The sequence below is a fragment of the Macaca thibetana genome, chromosome 19 (genome assembly GCF_024542745.1).
Source record: "Macaca thibetana thibetana isolate TM-01 chromosome 19, ASM2454274v1, whole genome shotgun sequence".
NCBI lineage: Eukaryota > Metazoa > Chordata > Mammalia > Primates > Cercopithecidae > Macaca > Macaca thibetana.
Window position 1 is genome coordinate 25641188 of NC_065596.1, and position 27982 is coordinate 25669169.

The 27982-nt window shown below is 55.2% G+C and overlaps 3 protein-coding genes across 52 annotated transcripts in view; all 3 read left to right on the forward strand.

The window, feature by feature from the left end:
* Positions 1–18349, forward strand: part of APOE (apolipoprotein E) — a 125782-nt gene extending 107433 nt beyond the window's left edge. For 39 of the 50 annotated variants that reach the window (XM_050772147.1, XM_050772146.1, XM_050772153.1 and 36 more), the window contains exons 2-5: positions 14353–14398; positions 15170–15235; positions 16681–16873; positions 17492–18349. In XM_050772147.1, coding sequence (XP_050628104.1) covers positions 15193–15235; positions 16681–16873; positions 17492–18209 — 954 coding nt within the window. In that variant the 5' untranslated portion in view covers positions 14353–14398; positions 15170–15192 and the 3' untranslated portion in view covers positions 18210–18349. Of the gene's footprint in view, positions 1–1595; positions 1600–3893; positions 3898–5673; positions 5693–11804; positions 11809–12735; positions 12740–12973; positions 12978–14266; positions 14271–14311; positions 14317–14352; positions 14399–15169; positions 15236–16680; positions 16874–17491 lie in introns of those variants that run through there. The other 11 variants (XM_050772176.1, XM_050772163.1, XM_050772186.1 and 8 more) reach the window with 10 other exon arrangements.
* Positions 14313–27935, forward strand: LOC126943521 (apolipoprotein C-I, basic form). The gene is made up of 5 exons (XM_050772361.1): positions 14313–14316; positions 23124–23147; positions 23282–23359; positions 24135–24270; positions 27762–27935. The coding sequence occupies exons 3-5, from the start codon at positions 23302–23304 to the stop codon at positions 27817–27819; spliced, it is 252 nt and encodes an 83-aa protein (XP_050628318.1). The 5' UTR covers positions 14313–14316; positions 23124–23147; positions 23282–23301; the 3' UTR covers positions 27820–27935.
* The window catches only part of CLPTM1 (CLPTM1 regulator of GABA type A receptor forward trafficking), an 81593-nt gene continuing 76283 nt past the window's right edge, over positions 22673–27982 (forward strand). The window contains exon 1 of the mRNA XM_050772112.1: positions 22673–22676. The gene's annotated coding sequence lies outside the window, so the exon portion shown is untranslated. The remainder of the gene's footprint in view (positions 22677–27982) is intronic.

Below are 27982 nucleotides of genomic sequence, written 5' to 3' on the forward strand. Positions count from 1 at the left end.
TGGGGGTGGAACCCAAAGCCTCCGGATCCCAGCCTGGAGCAATCAGAGTAGTAATAATGGTAGAGGTTTATGAAGTTCTGTTTTGGTGTTCACTATATGTTAACTCATTAGATCCTTGGGCCAATTCTGTATGGTGAGGGTCCCATCTTAGAGATGATGAGTTTGACCTAAAGTTGCTCAGCTTGGTGGCAGTGAGATTTGAGCAGGCAAAGGTCCTGGCCCTGTCTAACTAGGCTGCACTGCCTCTTTACAGGTGGAAGCTTTTGTGAGATGTTCTGCTATGGGTCTCTGGAGAGAGCTGGGGACAGCAGGGAAGGAAGAGATGAGAGTTGGTATGGGGTTGGGGTGGAGTGTGACAGCGTTTCTCTTCTCCAGAGCTGTTTCCCATTCAGATGGAGGGTGTCAAGCTCACAGTCAACAAAGGGTTGAGTAACCATTTCCAGGTGAGCCTTTCTGGTGTCCTTACCCACCAGAGATCGTCCCCACCATCCCCCTCCCTGCATCCGCACACTCGCCCCCTTACTCCTCCCTCAAAAACTGGGCTCCCTGATACTTGAAAAGACTCGGAGATACAGTGCCAGACTACTCAGTTTGGGGACCTAGAATCCAGAGGTACTGTCTCCCATAGCAGCTAGGCTGGAGTCAAGGAACAGGTATGTGGGCCTGTTGGCAGCACCTCCTTTCTCTGAGTCTCTTAGTCAGGCTGTGCCTCCCAGTCTTCATCCCCTGCCCAGCCCAGAGACCTTCTCGTTGCCCTCTTCATTGGGCAAGCCCATCTGTCCAGCATCCTCACAGCCCTCGCTCTCCTCCCAGGTGAACCACACAGTAGCCCTCAGCACAATCGGGGAGTCCAACTACCACTTCGGGGTCACGTATGTGGGGACAAAGCAGCTGAGTCCCACAGAGGTGAGCTTCCTTTCTCATCCATTCTTTGTATCTTTCGAATAACAAATTTGTGGCCAAATGCCAAGCTAAGACTGGCATCATCAGGAAAAGGTCCCAGCTGCCGAGAGCTTGGAGATGGGGACTGCATCTCTCCGAGATGTAGTGGAACACGAGTAATTCCTTCATCCAGCAAACATCCGCCGAACCCCTGCTCTCTGCCTGCTTGGCTCCATGCTGAGCAATGCTGGGGGTGTGACCACAGCCTCTCTCTTGCTAGACAGCGATGACCCAGGGTGGAAAGAGCTGAGCTGTAGATCATGCAGAACTTTGAATGCCAAACTAGGCTTTGGACTTTCTCTAGGGGCTTGTGAAGAGTCATGGCATGGTTTGGTCAAGGGAAAGACGTGGTCCACAGGTTCCCGCTGTAGAAATCTTTCTTTAGAAGCATTTCTGGGGCAGCCGTGTAGGGGCTAGTTATTAGGAAGGCCAAAACTGGAGGCCTGGACAGGGTGTGGGGGACTGAATGAGGTCTCTGCTTCTATCGTTTCCCTTCAGTAAATGAGTTTATTCTGCAAACCTTCATTGCACAACATATTCTGTGCCCAGCCCTGTGTTGGCACACATGACTGAAAGCCATGGGACTCACCAGTGGGGCAGAAGACAGACCTGTTCCCAGAGAGTAACAAGCCAGGATGGGCAGGGCTGACATGGGGGAACCCAAAGGTAGGGGAGCCTAACTCAACCTAGGTGGTCAGAGAGGACTTCATGGAGGAGGGGACCCCCATCTGAGGCTTTCTGACCCCAGGCTTCTCACCCTGGCCCACCTCACCTGCTTCCACAGTGTGCGACCTCTGACCCCTGCCCTTCTCTCTGCCTCACAGGCGTTCCCTGTACTGGTGGGTGACATGGACAACAGCGGCAGCCTCAACGCTCAGGTCATTCACCAGCTGGGCCCCGGCCTCAGATCCAAGATGGCCATCCAGGTGAGTGGGGCACGGAGGCTGCTGCTCCCCTCGGCCACCGTGAGCAAGGAGCCGCCCTCACACCCCCTCCTCCCCACAGACCCAGCAGTCGAAGTTTGTGAACTGGCAGGTGGACGGGGAGTATCGGGGCTCTGACTTCACAGCAGCCGTCACCCTGGGGAACCCAGACGTCCTCGTGGGTTCAGGTAAGAGGCGGAGGGCTTGGAGAGTGGTCACAAAACTGCAGTTCTGGCTTTCGCAGCAAATCCACCCTTTCTGTGAACCTCCTTTTCTGCCATTGGAGAAGTGGTTGAGCAGGAGTGATTTTGAAACATCAGGCAATATACTGTAGTGGGTGAGACAGTTCAGAGCCAGCGCAGTCTTTTTTTTTTTTTTTTTTTTTTTTTTTTTTTTTTTTTTGAGATGGAGTCTTGCTTTGTCACCCAGGTTGGATTGCAGTGGCACGATCTTGGCTCACTGCAACCTCTATCTCCTGCATTCATGCAATTCTTCTGCCTCAGCCTCCCGAGTAGCTAGGATTACAGGCATGCGCCACCACGCCTAGCTAATTTTTATATTTTTAGTAGAGACAGGATTTCACCATATTGATCAGGCTGGTCTTGAACTCCTGACCTCAAGTCAGGATCCACCCACCTCAGCCTCCCAAAGTGCTGGGATTACAGGCGTGAGCCACCACACCCGGCCAGTCAGCGTAGTTTTTTTTTTTTTTTTTTTTTTGAGACGGAGTCTCGCTCTGTCGCCCAGGCTGGAGTGCAGTGGCCGGATCTCGGCTCACTGCAAGCTCCGCCTCCTGGGTTCACGCCATTCTCCTGCCTCAGCCTCCTGAGTAGCTGGGACTACAGGCGCCCGCCACCTCGCCCGGCTAGTTTTTTGTATTTTTTAGTAGAGATGGGGTTTCACCGTGTTAGCCAGGATGGTCTCGATCTCCTGACCTCGTGATCCACCCATCTCGGCCTCCCAAAGTGCTGGGATTACAGGCTTGAGCCACCGCGCCCGGCCCGTAGTCTTAACTGAGATTTTCTTGTGTATTAAAAAAATTTTTGGCCAGGCACGGTGGCTCAAGCCTGTAATCCCAGCACTTTGGGAGGCCGAGACAGGCGGATCACGAGGTCAGGAGATCGAGACCATCCTGGCTAACACGGTGAAACCCCGTCTCTACTAAAAATACAAAAAACTAGCCAGGCGAGGTGGCGGGTGCCTGTAGTCCCAGCTACTCGGGAGGCTGAGGCAGGAGAATGGCGTAAACCCAGGAGGCAGAGCTTGCAGTGAGCTGAGATTCGGCCACTGCACTCCAGCCTGGGTGACAGAGCAAGACTCCGTCTCAAAAAAAAAAAAAAAAATTTTAAGATGGAGTCTTGATGTATTGGCCAGGCTGGTCTTGGAACTCCTGGCTTCAAGCAGTCCTCCCACCTTGACCTCCCAAAGTGCTGGGATTGCAGGTGTGAGCCACCTCGCCTGGCCAGGTAAAGAGCTTTTCAGCCTGCAGCAAGTGCAGTCAGGACTCGTGAAAGGAACCTCAAGGAGGATGGTCACCTGATTCCATAAGGCTTTACAGCTCCTTGGCCTTCGCTCTGAGTGAGTCTGAGGCTTTCGGAAACCAAGGCATAGCTTCTCACAGGATCCTGAAGCTGGCGTAGAGAGCAGACTCCAAAGGGTACCACTGGGAGGGAGTGGACGGGGAGGGAGGTTGGATTCTGGATGTTGTTTGAAGGCAGAGCTGCCAGGATTTGCTGAGAGACTGGATGGAGGCGATGACTCCATAGTATTTGGCTGGAACTGGAAGGATGGAGTTTCTGATTGCCAGCTTTGTGTCTTTGCACACCCATCCGCTGTGTCGTGGAGAGCAGGCTCTTGGGCGCTGAGTCCTGAGTGTATGACTCGTGCAGGCAGGGAGGGGAGCTAGGGTTGGCCTCGGACCCCTGGGAGTGCCTAGGGACAGTCACCACTTCTCCCTGCAGGAGCCCAGGGAGACTCAGAGAAGTGTTCACATTTGAGCTGCCAGAGGAGAAGGGGCTACTCCAGCTGGGGGACAGGAGCAAGAAGATTGCAGGCAGGGAGCAGTAGGAACAGGGATGAGGGAAGGGAAGGGCCATGGTGGAAAACCCAGGAGACAGGGAAGCTGGAGATGCAGCAGGTACAGAGAGGCTTCCGAGGTGAGGCCGATCTGTAGGCCCCATGAGGAAGAAACCTTTCCTGTCCCAGCTCCCCTGGTGACATCACCCCATCTTCTCATACACTACAGCTGAGCCACATGAGCCTTTTTTTTTTTTTTTTTTTTTTTTGAGACGGAGTCTTGCTGTGTTGCCCAGGCTGGAGCGCAGTGTTGCAATCTCCCGCTTACCGCAACCTCCGCCTACCTGGTTCAAGTGATTCTCCTGCCTCAGGCTCCCTAGTAGCTTGGACTACAGGCATGCGCCACCATGCCTGGCTAATTTTTGTGTTTTTAGTAGAGACAGGTTTTTGCCATGTTGGCCAGGCTGATCTCAAACTCCTGACCTCAAGTGAGCCATCCGCCTGGGCCTCCCGAAGTGCTGGGATTACAGGCGTGAGCCACCTTGCCCGGCCAACCGTGCAAGCTTTTCTGACGGTTCCTGAAAGCACCGAGTTGGTTCTACCCCAAGGCCGATGCATGCTCTGGTCCTGCTGCACGGAATTCTTCCCTCTGGTCTTGACGCAGCTGGGAAGGTTTGTGGGTGCACGTCGCCCTGTGAGCAGGCCTGCAGTGCTGAACGCGATAGCTGTCTTTGCACTGCATCACCTCTTCCTGGCCCCTAGTCCTGGTCGCACTTCCTTCTGAAACGGTCCCGCTCACTGTCTCCAGTCGCCCACACAACAGTGTCAGCTGTTGGGGTTCCTGGACTTGCCTGTCTTCTCCACTGTCTGCTCAATGCCAGGAACCATGCTGGGAACAGTGTGAGGGCTCAGGAAATACTGAAGAAAGGAGTGTGCATGGACATCCCACTTCTGCCTTTCCCTAAGCCTGTTGTGTGCGTCCTCTCCCTCGCTCAGGCTGGGCACTGGGGCAGAGCTAGCTGGGAGGAAAGCCCTCTCTGCTAGGTAGAGGCCACCATCGTCCCCATCTTGCAAGGCCAAGAGGAGGTTCTCCACTAAGGGCACATGGCCAGTGGGATTCCAGTGTCCCAGCTCTTCACGGTGCCTGTAACCCCGTTGCCTGTGCCTCCTTGCCAGCCTGGTCCTTTCATGCTCCCCAGCACTGGCCTCCTGGAGCCCAGGGCCACCAGTGACGCTTTGGTCTCTAGTTCTTTCGAGTGCCTCTTCCCCCAGACACCAGTGAGAACAGTGCCTGCCGTGTGCCCTGTCAGGGCTGGGCTCTTGAGTGTCTTGCCACCAACTTGACCCAGGGCGTCTCCACCTCTAGGCGACTCTGTGACCTCCGGCAAGTGGTTCCAGCCCCTCTGGGTCTCAGTCTCCTCATCTGTCACTTGGACACAATAGGAGCAACTACCTCCCAGTGAAGGAGGCCATGAGAGGGCCCGACTTCTCGGCCTCAGCAGTGGGCCATATGCACAGTCAGCGCTTGCACCACGCTGGCATCTCCATGGCGCCGGAGCCCACAGGCACCCCCATTTCACAGATAAGGAAAGCGAGGCCCAGGGGTGAAATCGGTTGCCCAGGGTGACACGGCCGGGAAGCAGAGGAGCTGGGATTTGAATGGAAGCCTAATTCAGGAGCCTGTAAGCCTCCCCAGCCCCTCCCCATGGCGACAGCTCCTTTTCTGCTTCACTCTGAGCACCTCATGTGTGCCCAGCCCTGGGCTGGGACACAGAAGTGACCGAGACAGCCCATTCCTGCCCTCATGGGGGTCCCAGGTCAGGCACAGTGGCTCACACCTGTAATCCCAGCACTTTGGGTGGCTGAGGTGGGTGGATCGCTGGAGGTCAGGAGTTCAAGATCAGTCTGGGCAACATAGCAATACCCCATCTCTACAAAAAATTAGAAGTTAGGCATAGTGGTACATGCCTGTAGTCTCAGCCACTAGGGAGGCTGAGCTGGGAGGGCACACGCCTGTAGTCCCAGCTACTTGGGAGCCTGGGAAGGGGAAGTGGTTCTATTCTGAAGCTGGGGCCAAGCCATCCAAGGCCTTGCAGCTGGGCTGAGGAACGCATATCTTCTCAGGGCACAAGGGAGCCATGGCAGGTTCTGAGCAGGGGTTCAAAGGGTCAAGTTTGTGCTTTAACATGACCCCTCTGTTTGCTGTTTGTGAGGTCACTTGAAGTTGGGGCAGGAGACTAGAGATGAGGCTGTGGGTAGAGAAACTGGGTGGGTGGCCCAGGAGATGGGAAAGGATGGTTAGAAAGATACTTGAGGGCCTCATGGCCTCAGTTCCAACAGTTCCTGGAGCTCAGAGGCCAGAGATCCTAAGTCACTCACTCTAGATGGCTGCTTTTCCCTCTGTGGGCCTCAGTCTCCCCCTTGATTGAATGAGGGCATGACACTGACCAGAGTGGTAATGGTAGTGATTGTTTTTTCTTCCCCTGCCCTTGCTCGCATACCCCTGCCCTGAGATGTAGTCTCTGTTGCCTAGGCTAGAGTGCAGTGGCACAGTCTCAGCTCACCTCAACCTCCACCTTCTGGGTTCAGGCGATTCTCCTGCCTCAGCCTCCCAAGTAACTGGGATTACAGGCACGCACCGCCACGCCCGGCTAATTTTTGTGTATTTGCGTTGTGGCACATACCTGTAATCCCAGCTACTCGGGAGGCTGAGGCAGGAGAATTGCTTGAACCCAGGAGGCAGAGATTGCAGTGAGCTGAGATGGCACCATTGCACTCCAGCCTGGGCAACAAGAGCAAAACGCCATCTCAAAAAAAAAAAAAAAAGAGAGAGAGAGAGGGAGAGATGGGGGTCTCACCATGTTGCCCCATCTGGTCTCAGACTCCTGGGATCAAATGACCCTCCTGCCTCAGCCTCCCAAAGTGCTAGGATGGCAGGCGTGAGCTACTGTGCCCCACCCGTGGGATGGTGATTTAACAACCAGTGGTGGGTTCAGGGGTTCATTTGCTTCATCTCCTCTGGGAAGGAGAGTCACACAGTCACTTGCCCAAGCCCATGGGGATCAGCTCCAGCCCACTTCTGATCTCAGCCTCTCCAGAAGATGCCACCAGGACACTGGCCATGAACTCATGGCCTCCCTCACACCCACTAGGCTCATCTTGGGGGGTGCCACCTAACACTCAGCCCCTCTGAGAGCTTCACCCAGCCATGCCTGCAGGTATGAAAGGCCCCTATTCCTGCAGCTCCAGAGAGCTGGCTCCGGGCTAGCAGGCCAGCCTGCTCCCCCTCGGGGGCCCCAAGTCTGCCACTCTGGTCATCTTGGTCTGGGAAGCATCTTCACACCTGACTTGCTGTGTGCTGTCTCAGCTTCTCTGTGTGCCCTCAGTCTCGTGGCCCCCAACCTCCCTTCCCTTCTCCACGTGTCTTCCTCTCCAGGGCCGCAACCTAGGAGATTGCTCGATCGTGGTGGATTTCTCAACTGTGAATCTTCAGTCCCTCTTCTCCCTTCATTTCCGTCTCTGCAGACGTGTCGTTTCCTTTTTTTTTTTTTTTTCCTGTCTTTTTGAGATGGAGTCTTGCAGTGTCTCCCAGGCTGGAGTGCAGTGGCACAATCTCAGCTCACTGCAACTTCCACCTCCTGGGTTCAAGCGATTCTCCTGCCTCAGCCTCCTAAGTAGCTGGGACTACAGGTGCCGGCCACCACACCCAGCTAATTTTTTGTATTTTTAGTAGAGATAGGGTTTCACCATGTTGGCCAGGCTGGTCTCGAACCTCCGACTTCAGGCAATCCGCCCACCTCAGCCTCCCAAAGTGCTGGGATTACAGGTGTGAGCCACTGTGCCCAGCCTCTTTTTTTCTTTAAAAATTTTTTAAATTTTTTATTTATTTATTTATTTATTTATTTATTTATTTATTTATTTTTTTGAGACAGAGTCTCGCCTGTCGCCCGGGCTGGAGTGTGGTGGCCGGATCTCAGCTCACTGCAAGCTCCACCTCCCGGGTTTATGCCATTCTCCTGCCTCAGCCTCCCGAGTAGCTGGGACTACAGGCGCCAGCCACCTCGCCCGGCTAGCTTTTTGTATTTTTTTAGTAGAGATGGGGTTTCACCGTGTTAGCCAGGATGGTCTCGAACTCCTGACCTCGTGATCCGCCCGTCTCCGCCTCCCAAAGTGCTGGGATTACAGGCTTGAGCCACCACGCCCGGCAATTTTTTATTTTTTAAGACAGGATCTCTGTTACCCAGTTTGGAGTGCAGTGGCATGATCATAGTTCAGTGTAACCTTGACCTTCTGAGGTCAAGCGATCCTCCCGCCTCAGCCTCCCAAGTAGCTGGGATTACAGGCCCGTGCCACCACGCCAGGCTTGTTTTCTTTCCCTGTCCCTCCCTCTCTGTTTCCCACTCTCTTCCTCCCCAATTCTTTTGCCCCTATAAAACCACATTTGTGGCGTGTACCCTGCTAGGCTCGAAAGAAACCAGAGTGAATCTATCTCCATCCTGAGGCTTGAGAAGGCAGCCCAGAGGTGGCAGTTCTCTTGTTCAGCAAGCACTCCCTACGGTGGAGGGACAGAGGAACGGAGACTTGGATCTCAGCGTAGCGAGTCCAAGCCACAGCTGAGCGATCGATTCCTCACGACCCCAAGAGGCAGTTAGGTTCACAGAGAGATGATGCCAGCGTCCGCAGTCACCACCCAGCCTGTGGCAGGGCTGGGATTCGAACCCAGGCTGTGCGTTCTTACTCACACTCTACTCAACGGCCTATCAGCAGCAGAGTGGCTCAGAGCCTGGGTTTGGGAGGTGTGGAGGCTTGGATTCTGCCCCTGACACATTTCGTGAGCATGAGTGAGTGACTTACCCTGTAAGCTTCTGTAAGTGGTGGTGACCACCTCTGTAAGTGGGGGTGGATAAATGCTGACCACATGGGCTTGTGTTGACCAGATGAGGTCCTTCAGGTAATGCAGTCATAGCAGGGCCTGGGACGCTGAGCTCAGCGGTGGGAACCCCTGGGTGATGGGTTAGGAAAAAGGAACCTGTGAGGGAGGCCTGAGAGCAAGCCCAAGCCTCCAGCAGGGGTGAACCTAGAGGGCTTCCTGGAGGTGGAGTCTGGCCTGGCACCCAGGGTGGGTGGAAACTGCTCGTCATTTTGTCCACAGGAATCCTCGTAGCCCACTACCTCCAGAGCATCACACCTTGCCTGGCCCTGGGCGGAGAGCTGGTCTACCACCGGCGGCCTGGGGAGGAGGGCACCGTCATGTCTCTAGCTGGGAAATACACATGTGAGCTTCGGGCCTGGACTCCTGGGTCTGAGGGTGGAGGGGCCAGGCCCCTGGACTTCTCCTGGGTCTGAGGGAGGACGGGCTGGAGCCCTGGACACTTAGGTCTGAGGGAGGAGGCCTGGGTTCCCAGATGCCCAAATCCCCTTGGTAATGAGCCCTCACCCCCACCCCACTCTCTTGACAGTGAACAACTGGTTGGCAACGGTAACGTTGGGCCAGGCGGGCATGCACGCAACATACTACCACAAAGCCAGTGACCAGGTGAGTGGGTGCAGGGACTAGCTGGTGCTGCCAGGGGCTGCTGGGCCTGGAAGTCCAGGCGGGGCCACTCACTAACTCTCGTGTGTTGCTCCGGCCCCTCCAGCTGCAGGTAGGCGTGGAGTTTGAGGCCAGCACAAGGATGCAGGACACCAGTGTCTCCTTCGGGTACCAGCTGGACCTGCCCAAGGCCAACCTCCTCTTCAAAGGTAAAGGTCTCGGTTTCCCTATGCGGGAAACAGGCAAGAGGTGACTCAACTCTGGGTGTGTGGGCCACCACAGGTGCTGGAGGATGGTGTGCTGCGACCCTGTGGGCCTGCACATTACCAGGGAACACTTGTTAAAAAGTAGGTGGGGCCGGGTGCGGAGGCTCACACCTGTAATCCCAGCACTTTTGGAGGCCGAGGCGGGCGGATCACAAGGTCAGGAGATTGAGACCATCCTGGCTAACACAGTGAAACCCCGTCTCTACTAAAAATAACAAAAAAAAAAATTAGCCGGGCATGGTGGTGGGCATCTGTGGTCCCAGACGCAGAGGCTGAGGCCAGGAGAATAGCAAGAACCCAGGAGGCGGAGGTTGCAGTGAGCTGAGATCGCGCCACTGCACTCCAGCCTGGGCGACAGAGCCAGACTCTGTCTCAAAAAAAAAAATTAGCCGGGCACGGTGGCGGGTGCTTGTAGTCCCAACTACTCAGGAGGCTGAGGTGGGAGAATGGCATGAACCCAGGAGGCAGAGCTTGCAGTGAGCCGAGATGGCGCTACCGCACTCTGGGCAACAGAGCAAGACTCTGTCTCAAAAAAAAAAAAAAAAAAAAAAAGTAGGTGGACGACCCTCTACTATGTTTTATGCTTGGGAAAAAAAGTGGCTGGAGTGGCCAGACATGGTGGCTCACGCCTGTAATCTCAGCATTTTGGGAGGTCAAGCCAGGTAGAATACTTGAGACCAGGAGTTGGAGACCAGCCTGGCCAACATAGTGAAACCCCCCTCTCTACTAAAAGTACAAAGATTAGGTAGTGTGCTGCAGCTGTAGTCCCAGCTATTCGGGAGGCTGAGGCACAAGAATCTCTTGAATCTGGGAGGCGGAGGTTGCAGAGAGAAAAGATTGCACCACTGCACTCCAGCCTGGGCGACAGAGCGAGACCCAAAAAAAATAAAATGAAATGAAAAAATAAAAAGATAAAAAAATAATAATAATAAAATAATAATAATAAGATGAAATAAATGTTTAAAAAAATTTTGGTGGAGCGTCTGATGAGTGTTTGGACCGAGCTGGAGCTTTGCCCATCCCCTCTTATTTTTCTGCACTTGACCCTCTTATTTTTGAGACTGATCTCCCTCTGTCACCCAAGCTAGAGTGTAGCAGTGCAATTGCAGCTCGCTGCAGCCGCCACCTCCCGGGCTCAAGCAGTCTTCCCACCTCAGTCTCCTGAGTAGCTAGGAACACAGGTGCATGCCACCAGGCCCGGCTAATTTTTTTGAATTTTTTGGGAAAGACGAGGTTTCACCATGTTGCCCAGGCTAGTCTCAAACTCCTGGACTCAAGCCTTGGCCTCCCAAAGTGCTGGGATTATAGGTGTGAGTCACCACACCCAGCCAGGGTAGAAGGCACTTTGGAAGCATCCAGCCTTGCCCCATTCATCTTACATTAGTGGAAATGGAAGCTTCCAGAGGTTTCAAGGTCACAGCCAAATCCAGAACCTCATCTCAGGCTCACTGGCCATAGTCCCAATGTCCAGGCTTAAGTCTTCTTGGGTATCTGTGACTCACAGACTTTTGGGTGTTTGAGCCTCCTGCTGAGCACTGCTGGGTACACAGCGGTGACCAGCCCTGTCTTCACGGAACTCAGTGGGAGGAACAGATCCATCCCCAGAGAGGGCAGGACTAGGTTGGGGGAAGCCAGGGGTCTGGAGGGCTTTTCAGAGGGCAGGGGTCACTGAGCGGAGAGCAGAGGAGGAGTGAGCCATTTGCTGCAGCGTGAAGTTGTTGGGGGTGTGATGGGGTTTCTGGGTGGCAGGAGCCGTCTGGTTGGAGGTCTGGAAGCTGTCAGCATGTGACTGGTATCTAGGGTGGCCAGGAACTCTGCATGGATATGGTGGGAAGCTGGCATGCCTCTCACCTCAGCTCTTCCCTGCAGGCTCTGTGGACAGCAACTGGATCGTGGGTGCCACGCTGGAGAAGAAGCTCCCACCCCTACCCCTGACACTGGCCCTCGGGGCCTTCCTGAATCACCGCAAGAACAAGTTCCAGTGTGGCTTTGGCCTCACCATCGGCTGAGCCCTCCTGGCCCCCGCCTTCCACGCCCTTCCAATTCCACCTCCACCTCCACCTCCCCCTGCCACAGAGGGGAGACCTGAGCCCCCCTCCCTTCCCTCCCCCCTTGGGGGTCGGGGGGGACATCGGAAAGGAGGGACCCCGCCACCCCAGCAGCTGAGGAGGGGATTCTGGAACCGAATGGCGCTTCGGGATTCTGAGTACTAGGGGCAGCGTGCCCAGTGGGCCTGGGGTCCCGGGAAGGATTCCGGAATTGAGGGGCACGCAGGATTCTGAGCACCAGGGGCAGAGGCGGCCAGACAACCTCAGGGAGGAGTGTCCTGGCGTCCCCATCCTCCAAAGGGCCTGGGCCCGCCCCGAGGGGGCAGCGAGAGGAGCTTCCCCATCCCCTGTCAGTCCACCCTGCCCTGTCCACTTTCCCATCTACTCCTCGGTATAAATCATGTTTATAAGTTATGGAAGAACCGGGACATTTTACAGAAAAAAACAAAAAACAACAAAAAATATATGTGGGAAAAAAAAAAAGATGGGAGGCCTCCGTTTTCTCAAGTGTGCCTGGCCTGTTTGGAGCATTTCATCGAGTCCGGCCGCCCTGACCTTCCCCCGGCCGCCTGCAGGGGGCGCCAGAGGGCCGGAGCACGGAAAGCAGCGGAGCCGCACCACTGCCTGGCTTGACGCTGCATTGAGTCCGGCTCAGAGGGGCGCAGCGTGGCCCGGGATCGCGGTCTCCCCATCCGGAACATCTTCCCTGCTGGGGGACACCTCGGGCCTTCTGTCGTCCGAGGGTAGGGTCTCAAGGTCACTCGCCCCAGCTTGACCTGGCCGGAGTGGCTATAGAAGACTTTGTCCCTGCAAACTGCAGCAGCAGAGATGACACTCTCTGAGTGCAGACATGGCGGGGGCAGGGAGCTGGGAGAAGGTTCAAGCTACTGGAACAGCTTCAGAACAACTAGGGTACTAGGAACTGCTGTGTCGGGAAGAAGGGGCTCAAGGACTTGCAGGCATGAGAGGAGGGGCCTAGGCCAGACTAGGCTCCTTGTGCAGCCATGGGGGTTGGGTCACCTATGTCTGAGGATGTGGTGCTGTCTGGATTTTGCCAACCTAGGGCTGGTGTCAGCTGACACCCAACACCACCAGCACCACTCCCGAGCCTCCGGGAACTGAAACCCTGTCTACCCCCAGGGTCTAGGGAGGGAGGCTGCTGAGTAGAGCTGACCCCAAGTTACCCACAGAAGCCACCTCAGCCACCCCCTGCCAGCCAAAGCAAACAGGCCCGGCCCGGCACTGGGGGTTCCTTCCCGGGACCAGGAGTCCAGCCTCCCCTGACTCGCAGAATCCTCTGATCCCACCCACTCCAGTTCTCGATGTGTGACTTTGCCATTCATCTCGCTGCTGAACCGCGGGTTTCTCCTCTGAAACATCTGGGATTTATAACAGGGCTGTTAGGAAAGGGACAGCATCTGAGCGCTCACTGCGGCCTGTCCATTGCTAGCCCTAACAGGACCACTGTGCCAAGGCTGTCCTCCGTGCTCCATACACGTTAGCTTGTCACCAAACATATCCGTGTCACTGCTTTCCCAGTCTGATGAGCAAAGGAACCCGATGCTCAGAGAGGACAAGTCATTTGCCCAAGGTCACACAGCTGGCAACTGGCAGAGTCAGGATTCAAGCCCTGGCAGTTTGACTCCAGAATCCTAACCTTAACCCAGAAGCACAGCTTCAAGACCCTGGAAACCACAATGCCTGTGGCAGCCAGGGGGAGGTGCTGGAATCTCATTTTACACGTGGGGAGGGGTGGGTCCCCTGTGCTCAAGGTCACAACCAAAGAGGAAGCTATGATTAAAACCCAGGTCCCACTCGCAAAGCCTAGACTTTTAGCAGATGCACCACACTGTTCCCACCCCCCTCCCATCCCACTTCTGTCCAGTCGCCTAGCCCCACTTTCTTTTCTTTTTTCTTTTTCTTTTTTTGTTTTTCTTTTTAGAAAGCATCACTCTTGCTCAGGCTGGAGTGCAGTGGCGAGACTTCGGCTCACTGTAACTTCCACCTCCCGGGTTCAAGTGATTCTCCTGCCTCAGCCTCCCAAGTAGCTAGGATTACATGCGCCCGCCACCACGCCTGGCTAATTTTTGTATTTTTAGTAGTGATGGGGTTTCACCATGTTGGCCAGGCCGGTCTCAAACTCCTGACCTTAAGTGTTCCGCCCACCGTGGCCTCCCAAAGTGCTGGGATTACAGGCGTGAGCTGCCGCGCCCAGCCCCTCCCATCCCACTTCTGTCCAGCCCCCTATCCCTACTTTCTTTCTGGGATCCAGGAGTCCAGATCCCCAGCCCCCTCTCCAGATTGCATTCATCCAGGCACAGGAAAGGACAGGGTCAGGGAAGGAGGACTCTGGGCGGCAGCCTGCACATTCCCCTTCCACGCTTGGCCCCCAGAATGGAGGAGGGTGTCTGGATTACTGGGCGAGGTGTCCTCACTTCCTGGGGACTGTGGGGGGTGGTCAAAAGGCCTCTATGCCCCACCTCCTCCCTCTGCCCTGCTGTGCCTGGGGCAGGGGGAGAACAGCCCACCTCGTGACTGGGGGCTGGCCCAGCCCGCCCTATCCCTGGAGGAGGGGGCGGGACAGGGGGAGCCCTATAATTGGACAAGTCTGGGATCCTTGAGTCCTACTCAGCCCCAGCGGAGGTGAAGGACGTCCTTCCCCAGAAGCCGGTGAGAAGCGCAGTCGGGGGCACGGGGATGAGCTCAGGGGCCTCTAGAAAGATGTAGCTGGGACCTCGGGAAACCCTGGCCTCCAGGTAGTCTCAGGAGAGCTACTCGAGGTCGGGCTTGGGGATAGGAGGAGCGGGGGTGAGGCCAGCAGCAGGGGACTGGACCTGGTAAGGGCTGGGCAGCAGAGACGACCCGACCCGCTAGAAGGTGGGGTGGGCAGAGCATGTGGACTAGGAGCTAAGCCACAGCAGGACCCCCACGAGTTGTCACTGTCATTTATCGAGCACCTACTGGGTGTCCCCAGTGTCCTCAGATCTCCATAACAGGGAAGCCAGGGGCAGCGACACGGTAGCTAGCCGTCGATTGGAGAACTTTAAAATGAGGACTGAATTAGCTCATAAATGGAAAACGGCGCTTAAATGTGAGGTTAGAGCTTAGAATGTGAAGGGAGAATGAGGAATGCGAGACTGGGACTGAGATGGAACCGGCGGTGGGGAGGGGGAGGGGGTGTGGAATTTGAACCCCGGGAGAGAAAGATGGAATTTTGACTATGGAGGCCGACCTGGGGATGGGGAAATAAGAGAAGACCAGGAGGGAGTTAAATAGGGAATGGGTTGGGGGCGGCTTGGTAACTGTTTGTGCTAGGATTAGGCTGTTGCAGATAATGGAACTAGGCTTGGAAGGCTAACCTGGGGTGGGGCCGGGTTGGGGTCGGGCTGGGAGTGGGAGGAGTCCTCACTGGCGGTTGATTGACTGTTTCTCCCTCCCCAGACTGGCCAATCACAGGCAGGAAGATGAAGGTTCTGTGGGCTGCGTTGCTGGTCACATTCCTGGCAGGTATGGGGGCGGGGCTTGCTCGGTTTCCCTGCTCCTCCCCCTCTCATCCTCACCTCAACCTCCTGGCCCCATTCAGGCAGACCTCGGGCCCCCTCTTCTTCTGCTGGTCTGTCTTCCCCTTGAGGGGAAAGCCCAGGTCTGAGGCTTCTATGCTGCTTTCTGGCTCAGAACAGCGATTTGACGCTCTGTGAGCCTCGGTTTCCTGCCCCCGCTTTTTTTTTTTTTTTTTTTTTTTTTTGAGCCAGAGTCTCACTCTGTCGCCCCGGCTGGAGTGCAGTGGCACAATCTCAGCTCACTGCAAGCTCCGCCTCCCGGGTTCACGCTATTCTCCCGCCTCAGCCTCCCGAGTAGCTGGGACTACAGGCGCCCGCCACCATGCCCGGCTAATTTTTTGTACTTTGAGTAGAGAAGGGGTTTCACTGTATTATCCAGGATGGTCTCTATCTCCTGACCTCGTGATCTGCCCGCCTTGGCCTCCCAAAGTGCTGGAATTACAGGCGTGAGCCACCGCGCCCGGCCTCCCCATCCTTAATATAGGAGTTAGAAGTTTTTGTTTGTTTTTGTTTTGTTTTGAGATGAAGTCCCTCTGTCGCCCAGGCTGGAGTGCGGTGGCTCCCAGGCTGGAGTTCAGTGGCAGGATCTCAGCTCACTGCAAGCTCCCCCTCCCAGGTTCATGCCATTCTCCTGCCTCAGCCTCCGGAGTAGCTGGGACTACAGGAACATGCCACCACACCTGACTAACTTTTTTTGTATTTTTAGTAGAGACGGGGTTTCACCATGTTGGCCAGGCTGGTCTGGAACTCCTGACCTCAGGTGATCTGCCTGCTTCAACCTCCCAAAGTGCTGGGATTACAGGCGTGGGCCACCGCGCCCAGCTGGGAGTTAAGAGGCTTCTAATGCATTGCATTAGAATACCAGACACGGGACAGCTGTGATCTTTATTCTCCATCACCCCACATCCCTGCCTGGGACACACAAGGACACTCAATACATGCTTTTCCGCTAGGCACGGTGGCTCACCCCTGTAATCCCAGCATTTTGGGAGGCCAAGGTGGGAGGATCACTTGAGCCCAGGAGTTCAACACCAGACTCGGCAACATAGTGAGACTCTGTCTCTACTAAAAATACAAAAATTAGCCAGGCCTGGTGCCACACACCTGTGGTCCCAGCTACTCAGGAGGCTGAGGCAGGAGGATTGCTTGAGCCCAGAAGGTCAAGGTTGCAGTGAACCATGTTCAGGCCACTGCAATCCAGCCTGGGTGACAGAGCAAGACCCTGTCTGTAAATAAATAACGCTTTTCAAGTGATTAAACAGACTCCCCCCTCACCCTGCCCACCATGGCTCCAAAGCAGCATTTGTGGAGCACCTTCTGTGTGCCCCTAGGTACTAGGTGCCTGGACGGGGTCAGAAGGAACCTGAACCACCTTCAACTTGTTCCACACAGGATGCCAGGCCAAGGTGGAGCAACCGGTGGAGCCAGAGACGGAACCCGAGCTTCGCCAGCAGGCTGAGGGGCAGAGCGGCCAGCCCTGGGAGCTGGCACTGGGTCGCTTTTGGGATTACCTGCGCTGGGTGCAGACACTGTCTGAGCAGGTGCAGGAGGAGCTGCTCAGCCCCCAGGTCACCCAGGAACTGACGTGAGTGTCCCCATCCCGGCCCTTGACCCTTCTGGTGGGCGGCTATACCTCCCCAGGTCCAGGTTTCATTCTGCCCCTGCCACTAAGTCTTGGGAGTCCTGGGTCTCTGCTGGTTCTAGCTTCCTCTTCCCATTTCTGACTCCTGGCTTTAGCTCTCTGGAATTCTCTCTCTCAGTTCTGTTTCTCCCTCTTCCCTTCTGACTCAGCCTCTCACACTCGTCCTGGCTCTGTCTCTGCCCTTCACTAGCTCTTTTATATAGAGACAGAGAGATGGGGTCTCACTGTGTTGCCCAGGCTGGTCTTGAACTTCTGGGCTCAAGCGATCCTCCCACCTCGCCTCCCAAAGTGCTGGGAATAAAGACATGAGCCACCTTGCCCGGCCTCCTAGCTCTTTCTTCGTCTCTGCCTCTGCTCTCTGCGTCTGTCTTTGTCTCCTCTCTGCCTCTGTCCCGTTCCTTCTCTCTTGGTTCACTGCCCTTCTGTCTCTCCCTGTTCTCCTTAGGAGACTCTCCTCTCTTCCTTCTCGGGTCTCTCTGGCTGATCCCCATCTCACCCACACCTATCCCAGCCCTTCTCGCCTCCCCCTGTGCGCACACCCTCCTGCTCTTTCGGCTCCAGGACGCTGATGGATGAGACCATGAAGGAGTTGAAGGCCTACAAATCGGAACTGGAGGAACAGCTGAGCCCGGTGGCGGAGGAGACGCGGGCACGGCTGTCCAAGGAGCTGCAGGCGGCGCAGGCCCGGCTGGGTGCCGACATGGAGGACGTGCGCAGCCGCCTGGTGCAGTACCGCAGCGAGGTGCAGGCCATGCTGGGCCAGAGTACCGAGGAGCTGCGGGCGCGCCTCGCCTCCCACCTGCGCAAGCTGCGCAAGCGGCTCCTCCGCGATGCTGATGACCTGCAGAAGCGCCTGGCAGTGTATCAGGCCGGGGCCCGCGAGGGCGCCGAGCGCGGGGTCAGCGCCATCCGCGAGCGCCTGGGACCCCTGGTGGAGCAGGGCCGCGTGCGGGCCGCCACTGTGGGCTCCCTGGCCAGCCAGCCGCTTCAGGAGCGGGCCCAGGCCTTGGGTGAGCGGCTTCGCGCACGGATGGAGGAGATGGGCAGCCGGACCCGCGACCGCCTGGACGAGGTGAAGGAGCAGGTGGCGGAGGTGCGCGCCAAGCTGGAGGAACAGGCCCAGCAGATAAGCCTGCAGGCCGAGGCCTTCCAGGCCCGCCTCAAGAGCTGGTTCGAGCCCCTGGTGGAAGATATGCAGCGCCAGTGGGCTGGGCTGGTGGAGAAGGTGCAGGCTGCCGTGGGCGCCAGCACCGCCCCTGTGCCCAGTGACAATCACTGAACGCCCAGGCCTACAGCCATGCGACCCGACTCCACCCCATGCCTCCTCTCTCCGCTCAGCCTGCAGCGGGAGACCCTGTCCCCGCCCCAGCCGTCCTCCAGGGGTGGGCCCTAGTTTAATAAAGATTCGCCAAGTTTCACCGCATCTGCTGGCCTCCCTGTGTGATTTCCTCTAAGCCCCAGCCTCAGTTTCTCTTTCTGCCCGCACACTGGCCACACAGTTCTCAGCCCCCTCCTCTCTGTCTGTGTTTGCGTGTCTGTATCTTTCTCTCTGCCTTTTTTTTTTTTTTTTTTTTAAGATGGAGTCTGGCTCTGTCACCCAGGCTGGAGTGCAGTGGCGTGATCTTGGCTCACTGCAACCTCTGCCTCTTGGGTTCAAGCGATTCTCCTGCCTCAATAGCTAGGATTACAGACTCATGCCACCACATCCAGCTAATTTTTGTATTTTTAGTAGAGACAAGCTTTCACCATGTTGGCCAGGCTGGTCTCAAACTCCTGACTAAGTGACCCACCCACCGGCCTCCCAAAGGGCTGAGATTACAGGCCTGAGCCACTGTGCCTGGCCTCTGCCCCTCTTTCTATTTTTGGGGGGACAAGGTCTCACCCTGTCACCCGCCATCACAGCTCACTGTAGCCTCCACCTCCTGGACTCAAGTGATAAGTGATCCTCCCACCTCAGCCTCTCCAGTAGCTGAGACTACAGGCGCACACCACCAGGATTAATTTGTGGGGGGGGTGTGTGTGTGTTTGTGGAGATGGGGTCTGGCTTTGTTGCCCAGGCTGATGTGGAACTCCTGGGCTCAAGCGATACTCCCACCGTGGCCTCCTGAGTAGCTGAGACTACTGGCTAGCACCATTACACCCCGCTTTTTATTATTATTATTATTTATAGAGACAAGGTCTTACTATGTTGCCCAGGCTGGTCTCAAACTCCTGGACTCAATCGATCCTCCCCCACTGGCCTCCCAAAGTGCTAGGATTCCAGGCGTGAGGCACCGTGCCCGGCCTGCCCAACCTAATACCTGTTCCTCAGAGTTGCAACTCCAAATGACCTGAGATTGGTGCCTTTATTATGAAGCCGTTTTTCTTTTTTTCTGCTGTCATTGTTCTCCCTCCTCTCCTCTGGTCTTATCTGATATCTGCCGCCTTCCCACCCCTCACCCAGCCCCGCCCCTCTGTCTCCCTGTTCTCCTTAGGAGACTCTGGCTTCCTGTTTTCCTCCACCTCTATCTTTTATCTCTTCCTCCTACGGTTTCTCTCTCCCTGGCCTGCTTGTTTCTACCCCCAACTCCCTTCATCTGGGTTTCTCGCTCCAACGCTCGGTTTGGTTTGAGCCCTCTCCTTCTCCAGTTCCCTCTGAGCTAGCTGTCCCTTCACCCGCTGTGAACTGGGCTTCCCTGCCCAACCCTCATTCTCTTTTATTTATTTTTTTTTTTTTTGAGACAGAGTCTCGCTCTGTTGCCCAGCCTGCAATGCAGTGGTGTGATCTTGGTTCACCGCAACCTCCACTTGCCGGATTGAAGAGATCCTCCTGCCTCAGCCTCCAGAGTAGCTGGGATTTTGGTAGAGACAAAGCTTCACCACGTTGGCCAGGCAGGTCTCGAACTCCTGACCTCAAGTAATCTGCCTGCCTCACCCTCCCAAAGTGCTGAGGTTACAGGCATGAACCACCTCACCCGGACCATCCCTCATTCTCTATCCTTTCCTCCAGTTGTGATGTCCACCCCTTGTGTTTCCCAACAAGCCTACTGGGTACTGAGTCCAGGCTGGGAAGAGAAGGGAGCGGCTCCTTTGTCGAAGTCTGCACCAGGCCCATGCTGAGATGAGAGCTGGCGCTCAGAGAGGGGAAGCTTGGATGGAAGCCTAGGAGCCGCCGGCACTCTCCTCCCCTCCCACCCCCTCAGTTCTCAGAGACAGGGAGGAGGGTTCCCACCAACGGGGGACAGGCCAGGACTTGAGCTTGTATCTCCTGGGCCAGCTGCAATGTCTGCATGTCCCTCTGCCCGCCTTGGCTCCTGCACGTCCTGAACTCGGTGCTTCCCCTGGCGCTGCTCTGATCACCCACGAGGAGGCAGCTCCCCTCCCCTAGAGATGACTCACCAGGGCTGAGTGAGGAGGGCAAGGGTCAGTGTGCTCACAGGCAGGGGTCCTGGTCCACTGAGCCTGCTGCTGATTCACTATGTGTCCAGGGGCTGGAGCAGCAGCCTCTCAGAGCCTCGGTTTCCCCAGATGTCAATGAGGGGATCAGCGTCAGTCACATCTGCCACCTGAAGAATCGAACCTTGAGTTCTCACCTATAAGAATTTTTTTTTTTTTTTTGAGACAGTGCCTTGCTCAGTCGGCCATGCTGGAGTGCAGTAGCACGATCACAGATCACTGCAGCCTCCAACTCAAGTGACCCTCCTGCTTCAACCTCCTGAGTAGCTGGGGCCACAGGCACCCACCACCATACCTGGCTAATTTTTTCTTTTTTGAGGCGGAGTCTCACTCTGTCGCCCAGGCTGGAGTGCAGTGGCACCATCTCGACTGACCACAACCTCCAACACCCAGGTTCAAGAAATTCTCCTGCCTCAGCCTCCCGAGTAGCTGGAATTACAGGCGCACACCACCACACGAGGCTAATTTTTGTATTTTTAGTAGAGACGGGCTTTCACCATGTTGGTCGGGTTGATCTCCAACTCCTGACCTCAGGTGATCCACCCGCCTCGGCCTCCCAAAGCGCTGGGATTACAGGCGTGAGCCACCACACCCGGCTATATTTTAACATTTTTTGTAGAGATGGGGTCTTACTATGTTGCCCAGGCTGGTCTCAAACTCCTGGGCTCAAGCAGATACTCCTGCCTCAGCTTTCCAAAGTGGTCGGATTACAGGTGTGAGCCACCACGACCAGCCGACCTATGAAGACGTCTAAGCAGTCAGGGCGCCCTATCTCACTACATCCCCAGTCAGATCCAGAGGTGATACAAGGATGGGAAGGAGGTTCCAGAACAAAGGCTGGCAGGGAGTTGTATGGGACAGGAGCTGATCCAGCAACAATCCAGAGAGACATCCTGGAGCCTGGGAAGGAGAAGGACAAAGAGCCCCTTTTTTTTTATTTTTTATGTTTTTGAGACAGAGTCTCACTCTGTCACCCAAGCTAGAGTGCAGTGGCACAATCTCGGCTCACTGGGACCTCCACCTCATGGTTCAAGCGACTCTCCTGCCTCAGCCTCCTGAGTAGCTGGGACCACAGGTGCACACCACCATCCCTGAATAACTTTTGAATTTTTGGTAGAGACGGAGTTTCACCATGCTGGCCAGGTGGGTCTCCAACTCCTGACCTCAAGTGTTCCGCCCACCTCGGCCTCCCAAAGTTCTGGGATTACAGGCATGAACCACTGCAACCAGCCAGTAGCCCCCATCTTTGCCCCTCGCCGAGCCCTACTGGATGTTCTTGGTTGGGCGACAGTTTCCCCATCTATAAAACAGAAACTCCTATAGCAGAGGAGAGGATGAGGTTGGAAAACAGGAGCACTGTTATTCCATTCTTGTGGGGTCAGGGAAGCAGACATCTGGGTGGATGTTTGGGGAATGTTGGGCTCAGTTGGGGAAGTAGGGGGCCCCTGGGGCTGACAGGGACTGGAAGCTCTGAACTGGCCAGAGGGATGTTGCAATCCTGCCAGGGTCTTGTCTATGCTGTCCCTTTCACAACCATCCCCCTACCGCCAGGCTGACACGTGGTTGTGGGGGCACAAGGCCAGCCAACCTAGAGTCTGAGGCTGGGCCGAGGACACCCTCCCCACCAGCTGCCAGGGTCACTGGCGGTCAAAGGCAGCTGGTGGGGAAGGAATTGGACTCCAGCCTTGGGGGACGGATGTGGTGATGGGGGGAAGCAGGCTTGGTGCCAGGAGGGGCCTTGGAGGGTGAATAAGAGCAGATGGAGTGTTGTGGGGAGGTAGTCAGGCAAAGGGGGTGAGTCCTGGTGGAAGGGAGGAAGGGGCATACACTCAGAACTTTTCAGCTGAGGGTTTTAACTTTTTGAGATGGGGTCTCACTCTGTCCCACCAGGCTGGAGTGCAGTGGTGCAATCACAGCTCACTGCAGCCTCGAACTCCTGGGCTCAAGCAATCTTCCTACCTCAGCCTCTTGAGTAGCTGGGACTACAGGCATGCGCCACCACACCCAGTAATTTTTGAATTTGTTTGTAGAGATGAGGTTTCCCTATATTGCCCAGGCTGGTCTCGAACTCCTGGGCTCAGGCGATCCTCCCTCAGCTTCCCAAAGCACTGGAATTACAGGCATGAGCCACCACACCTGGCTAATGCAAGTGAGGTTTTTACAGTGTCGTCCAGCTAAGGTGACCCCCTCACAAAAAAGGGACACTGAGAACCATCAACTTAAGAGCCCAGAGAGTATCAGGGTGGTCTGAGGTGCTTCAAGGGCTGGTCTGAAAGAAATTGGAGGTGGCACGCAGGGTAGGAGTGCGGGGCCAACTGAGACCCCAGCAACATAAAGGAAAAGTTGTTGGGGCTGAGGAGGCTTGCTAAGAGAGGGGAAGTGGGGGAAAGAGGTGGTCTAGGGACATGGTGTGAATGAGGGGCGGATGAGATCACAGGGTTATTACTAGAAGGCCCCTGAGGGCAGATGTCCACAGGGACAGGACGAGGCTGTCCTCTGAATGGGGAAAGGGACTATAGTAGTCTGAGGACCCCCCAGAGTCAGGAAGATTGGGAGGTGAGAATGCTGAACCGTAAGGGGCTCTGGGGCTAAGGGAAGTGCCCGGGACCCCACCTGACCCCAACGCCCACGAGCCAGGGACAGAGGAGAAAAACGTGGGTGGACACAGGGAGGCAGGCTCAGGAGGAGGGAGATCAACATCAACCTGCCCCGCCCCCTCCCCAGCCTGATAAATGTCCTGCGGGCCGGGACCTCCCACACCAGCCCTCCAGGAAGGATTCAGGTTGGTGCTGAGTGCTTGGGAGGGACACCAGCCTCCACTCTGCAAGAACTCAAAAAAGGGAGATGAGGGGATCGTGGGAAGGAGGGAGGGAGGACGGTGCCACTGATCCCCTGCACCCCTCCCTCTGCCTCCAGAGTGCCCCTCCGGCCCCGCCATGAGGCTCTTCCTGTCGCTCCCGGTCCTGGTGGTGGTTCTGTCGATGGTCTTGGAAGGTAAAAGTGGGATGGGAGAATGCGGAGTTGGACTTTTGGAAGAGTGAAGGTGGCTACAGGCCTGGGTCCCGGCTTAGAGGACTTCTGAGAGCTCTGGGGCCCCTTCTGGGTAGTGGTTGCCCCATTGTGGTCGGGTGGGTCTCCAGGTTTGCCCAGGCTCAGTTCGGCAGGCGCCAAATCTGCCCAGGAGAGCCCTAGCAACCGATGACGTATTGACGCCCACACCTCTGGGATTGGCTGTCCTGTTTCTACAGCCTTGAAAGTGGGTAAGCGGGATGGGGGGCTCCTGGAGGGGTCGGTGCTGAGTAAGGCAACTCCCAGCGGCTTGAGCCCCACTAGGTCACTCCAGTATCCTCCCCATTCTAACCACATGATCCCCAAAGATCTCCTTATCCATCCCGGGATCCCATCCTAAGGGGGTTCCAATAACAAATTTTTGGCCCGGCAGGGTGGCTCATGCCTGTAACCCCAGCACTTTGGAAGGCCGAGGCGGGCAGATCACTTGAGGTCAGGAGTTCGAAACCAGCCTGGCCCACATGGTGAAACTCCGTCTCTACTAAAAATACAAAAAATTAGCCGGGTATGGATGCACGCACCTGTAATCCCAGCTACTTGGGAGGCTGAGGCAGGAGAACTGCTTGAACCCAGAAGGTGGTGGTTGCAGTGAGCCGAGATTATACCACTGCACTCCAGCTTGGGCTACAAAGCAAGACTCCGTCTCAAAAAAAAAAAAAAAAAAAGAAAAATGTTGAACCCCTGCCCATATTCCTGGCAGGCCCAGCCCCAGCCCAGGGGGCCCCGGATGTCTCCAGCGCCTTGGATAAGCTGAAGGAGTTTGGAAACACCCTGGAGGACAAGGCTTGGGAAGTGATCAACCACATCAAACAGAGTGAATTTCCTGCCAAGACACGGTTAGAACCCTTCCCAGGGCACAGGAGGGCTGGGGTGTGTTTTTGGGTGGAGCCCTGGAGGATGGTCCAAGATGAACAGATTGAAAAAAAAAACAAGTCCCAGAGAGGCTGACAACGTCCCTCTGGTCACACAGCTAGATCTCAGGGTGCTTAGACTTCAGGGACAGTTTCCCTGACTCTCATCCAGGCCACATTTTAAAAGATGGTCTTGGGCTGGGCACCGTGGCTCATGCTTGTAATCCCAGCACTTTGGGAGGCCGAGGTGGGCGGATTGCCTGAGGTCAGGAGTTCGAGACCAGTCTGGCCAATATGGTGAAACCCTGTCTCTACTAAAAATACAAAAAAATTAGCCAGGCGTGGTGGCGTGCGACTGTAATCCCAGCTAGTCAGGAGGCTGAGTCAGGGGAATTGCTCGAACCAGAAAGGCGGGGGTTACAGTGAGCTGACATTGCGCCACTGAACTGGGGCCTGGGTGACAGAACGAGACTCTGTCTCAAAAACAAAAGATGGTCTTGCCCAGGTACAGTGGCTCACACCTGTATTTTTTTATTTATTTATTTTTTTTGGAGACGGAGTCTCGCTCTGTCGCCCAGGCTGGAGTGCAGTGGCCGGATCTCAGCTCACTGCAAGCTCCGCCTCCCGGGTCTACGCCATTCTCCTGCCTCAGCCTCCCGAGTAGCTGGGACTACAGGCGCCCGCCACCTCGCCCGGCTAGTTTTTTGTATTTTTTAGTAGAGACGGGGTTTCACTGTGTTAGCCAGGATGGTCTCGATCTCCTGACCTCGTGATCCGCCCGTCTCAGCCTCCCAAAGTGCTGGGATTACAGGCTTGAGCCACCGCGCCCGGCCAACACACCTGTAATCCTAGCACTATGGGAGGCTGAGATGGGAGGATTGCTTGAGCCCAGAGGTTCGAGACCAGCCTGACCAACGTGGTAAGATCCTGTTTCTATTAGAAAAAAAAAAAAAGATGGTGTTGTGAGATAATGAAAATGAAGGATCCAAGCTTGGCCAGACCTGCGTCCCCAGGCTGGCGTAGCACCCCTTACTTCCTGTGTGATCTTGACAGAGGGTCATTACTGTCAGCCTCAGCTTCCTCTCCTATAAACTGGTGGTTCTGCGGGGAAGTAAAGGAGAGGGCCTACAGGGTGTCTGGTACATGTAGATGCTCAGTACATCATCAAACCCACCCTTGCTCCCTTTGGCAAGTTAGAGAGTCATTCATTCCTTAAAAAATATTTATTGAGGCCGGGCGCGGTGGCTCAAGCCTGTAATCCCAGCACTTTGGGAGGCCGAGGCGGGTGGATCACGAGGTCAGGAGATCAAGACTATCCTGGCTAACATGGTGAAACCCCGTCTCTACTAAAAATACAAAAAACTAGCCGGGCATGGTGGCGGGCGCCTGTAGTCTCAGCTACTTGGGAGGCTGAGGCGGGAGAATGGCGTGAACCCGGGAGGCGGAGCTTGCAGTGAGCCGAGATCACGCCACTGCACTCCAGCCTGGGAGACACAGCGAGACTCCGTCTCAAAAAAAAAAAAAAAAAAAATTTATTGAGCATCTGCTAAGTGTTGGAAACTGTTTCAGCGTGGGGAATAAACAGTGAAGAATGTGCAGAGCACAGTGACTCACACCTGTAATCCCAGCACTTTGGAAGGCTGAAGTGGGTGGATCACTTGAGGTCAGGAGTTCGAGAACCCCGTCTCTACTAGAAATACAAAAAAAATTAGCCGGGCATGGTGGCCCACACCTGTAGTCCCAGCTACTTGGGAGGCTGAGGCAAGAGGAACCCTTGAGCCCAGGAGATTGAGGCTGCAGTGCGCCATGTTTGTGCCACTGCATTCCAGCCTGGGTAACAGAATGTGACCCTGTCTCAACAACAACAAAAAAAAAAAAAAAAAAAAGAAAGAAAGAAAGAAGGAAAGAAAAGAAAAGAAAAGGAAAAGGAAGGAATCAAAACATCCAGCCAGGCCTAAACTTAGAAAGATTGTTTGGAGGCCAGGCACAGTGCCTCACACCTGTAATCCCAGCACTTTGGGAGGCCAAGGCAAACGGATCACCTGAGGTCGGGAGTTCAAGACCAGCCTGACTATCATGGAGAAACCCCATGTCTACTAAAAATACAAAATTAGCCAGGCGTGGTGGTGCGTGCCTGTAGTCCTAGCTACTCGGGAATCTGAGGCAGGAGAATCACTTGAACCTGGGAGGTGGAGGTTGCAGTGAGCTGAGATCGTGCCACTGCACTCCAGCCTGGGTGACAAGTCAAGACTCTGTCTCAAAAAAAAAAAAAAAAAAAAACTCCTGGCACGGTGGCTCACGCCAGTAATCCCAGCACTATGGGAGGCCGAGCGGGCAGATCATGAGGTCAGGAGTTCAAGACTAGCCTGCTCAACATAATGAAACCCTCTCTGTACTAAAAATACAAAAATTAGTTGGGTGTGGTGCCAGGCACCTATAGTCCTAGCTACTCGGGAGTCTGAGGCAGGAGAATCGCTTGAACCTGGGAGGCAGAGGTTGCAGTGAGCCAAGACAGCGCCATTGCACTCTAGTCTGGGTGACAGAGCAAAACTATATCTCAAAAAAAAAAAGAAGGGGTTGGTAGCAAGAGATGACAGGCCTTGAAAGCCAGGTCAGGGTGAAACGTTTCTTATTTTTATTTTATTTTATTTTATTTTTATTTATTTATTTATTTTTTTTTTTTTTTTGAGATGGAGTCTTGCTCTGTCGCCCAGGCTGGAGTGCAGTGGCGCGCTCTTGGCTCACTGTAAGCTCCGCCTCCCGGGTTCACGCCATTCTCCTGCCTCAGCCTCCCAAGTAGCTGGGACTACAGGCATCCGCCACCACGCCAGCTAATTTTTTGTATTTTTAGTAGAGATGGGGTTTCACCATGTTAGCCAGGATGGTCTCAATCTCCTGACCTCTTGATCCACCCACCTCAGCCTCCCAAAGTGCTGGGATTACAGGTGTGAGCCACGTGCCCGGTCTTATTTTTCATTTTTTGAAATGGAGTCTTGCTCTGTTGCCCAGGCTGGAGTACAGTGGTGCGATCTAGTCTCACTGCAACTCCACCTCCCGGGTTCAGGCAATTCTCCTACCTCAGCCTCATAAGTACCTGGAACTACAGGTGTGCAACACTACGCATGGTATTTTTTGTATTTTTAGTAAAGATGAGATTTCACCATGTTGCCCAGGCTGGTCTCGAACTCCTGACCTCAAGTGATCTGCCTGCCTTGGCCTCCCAAAGTGCTGGGATTACAGGCGTGAGCCACGATGCCCAACTAAGGGTAAAGTGTTTAGACTTCAACGTGCTCCGGTCCATCTGGGAAACTGAAGCACAGAAGTTGGCCCACCCCGCCCAGCGGACCTCCTAATCCCACAGACAGTGGGGATGGAGATTCAGGAAGGGGAAGAGGTGGGAGTCAGGTAGCAGGTAGAATGTGGACAGCCTGGGAGGGAGCTGCACACAGTGACCCCTTCCTTATCCCTCCCCACAGGGATTGGTTTTCAGAGACATTTCGGAAAGTGAAGGAGAAACTCAAGATTAACTCATGAGCACCTGAAGGGTGACATCCCAGGAGGGGGCTCTGAAATTTCCCGCACCTCAGCACCTGTGCTGAGGACTCCCTCCATGTGGCCCCAGGTGCCACCAATAAAAAGCCTATAGAAAATTCTCTCCTGAGTGCTTCTTTACTCTGGGGAAGCGGCTGTGGGAGAG

Coding starts and splice junctions, on each gene's coding strand:
- LOC126943521 (XM_050772361.1), top strand. CDS start 23,302: ATGAGGCTCTTCCTGTCGCTCCCGGTCCTGGTGGTGGTTCTGTCGATG. Junction 23,360..24,134: donor TCTGTCGATGGTCTTGGAAG/GTAAAAGTGGGA, acceptor TATTCCTGGCAG/GCCCAGCCCCAGCCCAGGGG. Junction 24,271..27,761: donor GAATTTCCTGCCAAGACACG/GTTAGAACCCTT, acceptor CCCTCCCCACAG/GGATTGGTTTTCAGAGACAT.